The sequence below is a fragment of the Rhea americana genome, unplaced genomic scaffold, assembly GCF_003343005.1.
Source record: "Rhea americana isolate MKP2758 unplaced genomic scaffold, rheAme1 scaffold_2, whole genome shotgun sequence".
Taxonomy (NCBI): Eukaryota; Metazoa; Chordata; class Aves; order Rheiformes; family Rheidae; genus Rhea; species Rhea americana.
In genome coordinates, this window is record NW_028186149.1 from 12,017,204 (window position 1) to 12,021,231 (window position 4,028).

General features: G+C 50.9%; 1 protein-coding gene across 1 annotated transcript in view; it reads right to left on the reverse strand.

The window, feature by feature from the left end:
• Positions 1-450, reverse strand: part of LOC146596739 (vitellogenin-2-like) — a 23,090-nt gene extending 22,640 nt beyond the window's left edge. The window contains exons 1-3 of the mRNA XM_085303680.1: positions 411-450; positions 231-251; positions 3-52 (exon numbers count right to left, since the gene is read on the reverse strand). Of these exons, the coding sequence (XP_085159806.1) occupies positions 3-52; positions 231-251; positions 411-450 (111 nt within the window). The remainder of the gene's footprint in view (positions 1-2; positions 53-230; positions 252-410) is intronic.
• Positions 451-4,028: the final 3,578 nt, after the last annotated feature.

Genomic DNA, 4,028 nt, shown 5'->3' on the forward strand with positions numbered 1-4,028 from the left:
ACCAGGCCCTCGTAGCCATAGCGGTAGGTCCAGCCGGCACGGAAAACGGGCTCTGTGGGGAGGAACAACCGGAACAGCTCCGTGACCGTGGCGTTATGCGACAGAAACGGAAAGAAAGGGGAGGGGGGAGAAAAAACAAGGAAAATCAGGAAAGCAAAGGGCGAGGCGGTCTGCTGGGTGCGAAGAGCGCGAGGGGCGCCGCGGCCGGGGGGCGAGGAGGGTGCACTCACCGAGGTCCCGCTTCTGCCCGCCTGCGTGGGAGGAAAGAGAGGGACACGTGAGAACCCCCCGGCACCCCTCGGCCCGCCATCCGCCACGGCGGGAGGCACGGCGGAGCCGTGTGCGGCGGCCGGGGTCCTGCCAGGCCCCGCGGYGCGGAAATCTCGGCCGCCGGCGACRCTCAAACCTACCCGCCAGGGCGAGCAGCAGCGCCAGCACCAGCCCCTTCATGCTGCGGGGCACTGAGCGCCGCCGGGGACTGTGCAGCTTTTATAGAAGAATTGTTAACRGGCCCAGCAAATTTTGTTGAGTTATCAATTTTTTATCAACGCTGGGGAGCCTCGGCGGCGGGGGGGCTGGGGACGGGGCCGCCGGCAGTGRCTGCTGGCCCCGGGCCACCACCAGCGGTTTCCTTCTCGCCTCAGCACCTAAATGCGCTGAGAGGAACTGTGGAAACAGAGGTGCCTGAAAGTATGAAAATATAAATATTAACTGTGCAAGAAAAGCTGCTAATTACCTTTATTCATTGGAAGCAGCTGGTGCTCTTATGGCCTGTGCTAACTTTGCCCAGGTTATTCTGACCTGACCGCAAGGCACCGATCTTATCTAACTGATAGTGGCTCGGCGGGATTGTGCAAAGCCGCCGATAGCCTTCTCGTGACACCAGCTTGTGGCCCCCCCGGTACCTCGTGCTGCTGCCCCTGGCACCGCTCTGCGGAGGCACTGCATTACCCCAGCGACACAAACCTTCCGCGGCCATTGCAAAGGCCAYGGCTAAAAAGCACTGACTTCCTCATTTCACTCTTTTGCTATTTCTTTCAGGAGTAACTAATATCAGCCCTTTTGGCCCAAATTAGCCCAAAGTGGAAATTAGTGAGGGTTGCTCCTGCGAGATGGAGATGGGTGAGGCTACTAGGCATTACGGTTGCAGTCCTGTTTATTTACAAAGATGAACAAAGTCCTGTTTGCCCGAACTCGCTTCACTTCRAGCAATACGGGGCAGCATCTTCACCTCGAGGTCCAGCCCCCTTTCCTCCCCGGCTCCCCGCAGCGCCGCTGTGTCTTGGCCCCCAGGCTAATCCTATTCTATTAGTGGGAAATTGAGGCGACCGCTTCACAGGAAGGACCGGACCGTTTGCTGACTAAATTCATTTAGTTTCTCATGAACAGCAGTGAATCTTATCCAAGACAGTTTAGCTTTCTTGATGTTCTTTAGTTATTGTTTCGGGTTTTTGTTTGTTTGTTTGTTTTTGTTTTGTTTTTGTTTTTTTATAATTGAGCACTTGAGATGATAGATACATTTTCTAATGCCTGGCAAGCTGTGGATTTTGTTCCTACACCACAGATTGCATCTATAGGGTAAAAGATTTGGTTTCTTTTTTACCTTTAAAATATTTTGACATATAACAGATATGTCACCATATTTTTACTGGTACTATATTCTGGTCCTGCTTGTTTTAACCTCTTCCGCAGTAAAACTGATCAAAAGTGATAGAAGAGCAAAGCCATTCACTCTATATAGAACACTAACGTGTTGTATCATGGCTCTTGATTTGATAAATGGTAAATGTAGCTACAGACTTTCTGAGTAGATAACTACTGACAACCAGCAATTCAAGTTCAAAAGCTAGTATGCCATACCTATATGCAACCACACAAGTTTTTTTAAAAACCTACAAAGCCATAGCTTTACGGCTGCCCCTGTGCTCAGTGATCCAGGCCCCGTGGCAGTGGCCTTGCTCACCCTCTGCGCTGGAAGGACCACGGGGTGAGTGGTGATGCACAGCACTGACCTGCAACACCGCCCATGCTGGGTGGCCTCCGTCAAACAGCTGCTCGAGGCATTGGAAATGCTTGTGCCAGTGCAGGGTGCATTGGCTTGGCCCTAGGAGAGCCAAGGGCCTTTCCTTGGGTGCACTGGAGTCATCTATAAAACTCCTGGTCTCTTTGATCTGCAAGATTGTATCTGAAATAATCTGGTGTGGTGGCTTTTCCTGCTATCAGGCTTTGAAACAGTCAAAAGCTGYGGCCAGGCCAGCCGCCAGCCAATGAATTCCTGACATCATGGCTTGCTCCTCACCACTAAGCATGGGAGCACGCTTTAGCTGACGAGTTTGATTACGGCAAAAGAGGGAGCTAAGAGTTCATAGCCTAGTCTCACCTAGTAGGGTTTTACAGAGCCTCTATGCACGTGAGTGAGATGGGGAGACACGAGGCAGGTGTGTTGCTGTGTACGTGGGGCTCACTCTTTGTCTCTCTCTCCCTCCCTCTCTCTGCAGTGTGTTTTTGCTGCCAGACACCTCCCAGTATATGCATCATTTAGGAACTGAGGACAGGTAGGATTCAGAGTCAGTAAAAGCAGAAGAGCACCACTGTGATAGCATCCATGGGCTGATTAAACACATTTAGTGTCTGTAACTGTAGACTATGACACTGCATCACTACAACACCGTACTATAACGCTATGAACTATAATACTTCCCCCAAAATAAGGGGCTCCTCTCTAGGGGCTGTGCTGAGCACAGGCAGCAGCCATGCCATGTGCCAGGCACGCAGTACCCGCTGTGCCCAGGCTGCAAGGGCAGAGTCCCCCAGATCTCTGCCCCTCAGCCACAGCCGCAGGGGATCTTTCCCCCCATTCTACCCTTTGCTGCCCAAACCTGTGGCAGCAAAGGGTATGTGCTCCTGTCACCCTGACCATCCTGCTGCCACAGGGAAAGATCATCTATGCTTCTGTTGCAAGCAGTTCCAAACCCTGTCCATAAGTTTTCACATCTGTGAAACCTGTTTCCACACCTGTTTCACATCCTTCCCWGGCAGCCACATACGGTAGTCCAGTGCTCCACCTTCTGCTCTGATAGCATCTTTGCTTTAGTTTCATCTTCACCTTACTGTTGTTCTGTTCCAGATCTCCATGTCTCTTGCTGTAATTTAAGCCCATTGCACTGTGATTTCCACACACACAGAGGTAGGGGGAAGGGTTTATCCCAGTCCTCTATTTAAAGCTTCTTGTCGACACTTTAAGAACATTTTCACATTGCCTTCAGTCTCTCACCCTCTAGATTCACCCAGCTCCTGCAGCTTTTCCTTGGTGATCGTGGGCAGCCATGCTGCTTTCTTTGGGGCTCTCTCAGGGTCATCCAGGCTGCAATGCCTACACACTGACACGAGGCTGCAGCCAAGGGCTGAATAGAGCCAAACAATAACTTCAGGTACCCTACAGGCAATTCTGTCTGACCTCAGACTATAAGAAAACCCCAATATGGCATCAGCCTTTAGCTCAACAGTGAGAGGTTGCTGAGGCGCATCTAGCTTGTAACCCAGATACAGTAGCTATTCCTAGGCTGTGGAGTCTATTACATCTGTCTCTGTATACATCTTCATATTTTTCTTGATCAAAATGAAGCCTTTTATTTTTCTAGACCATTTTCCAATACTTCAGGAACAAGCTAAACTCCCATCCTGTTCCCCAATATACTTGCAGCCCTTCCCAGATTTCTCCAGCGATTCTCTAGTATTTCTCCAGAGGAAGTAGCCTGTATTAAAAAGAGAAAGAAAAACCTAAGAAAATTGTGAGGTAATGACTAACTTTGGCCAGATCTGTGCCGCTGGCTGGCCCTGGACTGTTTGCTTCTGTTGGAGCCTCTCTCTGTAATGGCAGAGGAGGGACAGGAGCACCTGAGAGAGACGTCCTCACAGCGCTGTTGCGAGGTGGACACCAGCAGCCTCTTCCTTTCTGCAAGCCTATGGGTGCTTCAGCAAGCAGGCTCAAGCCATGGCCAACTGGTGTGCAGCTTCCACGGTCCCTA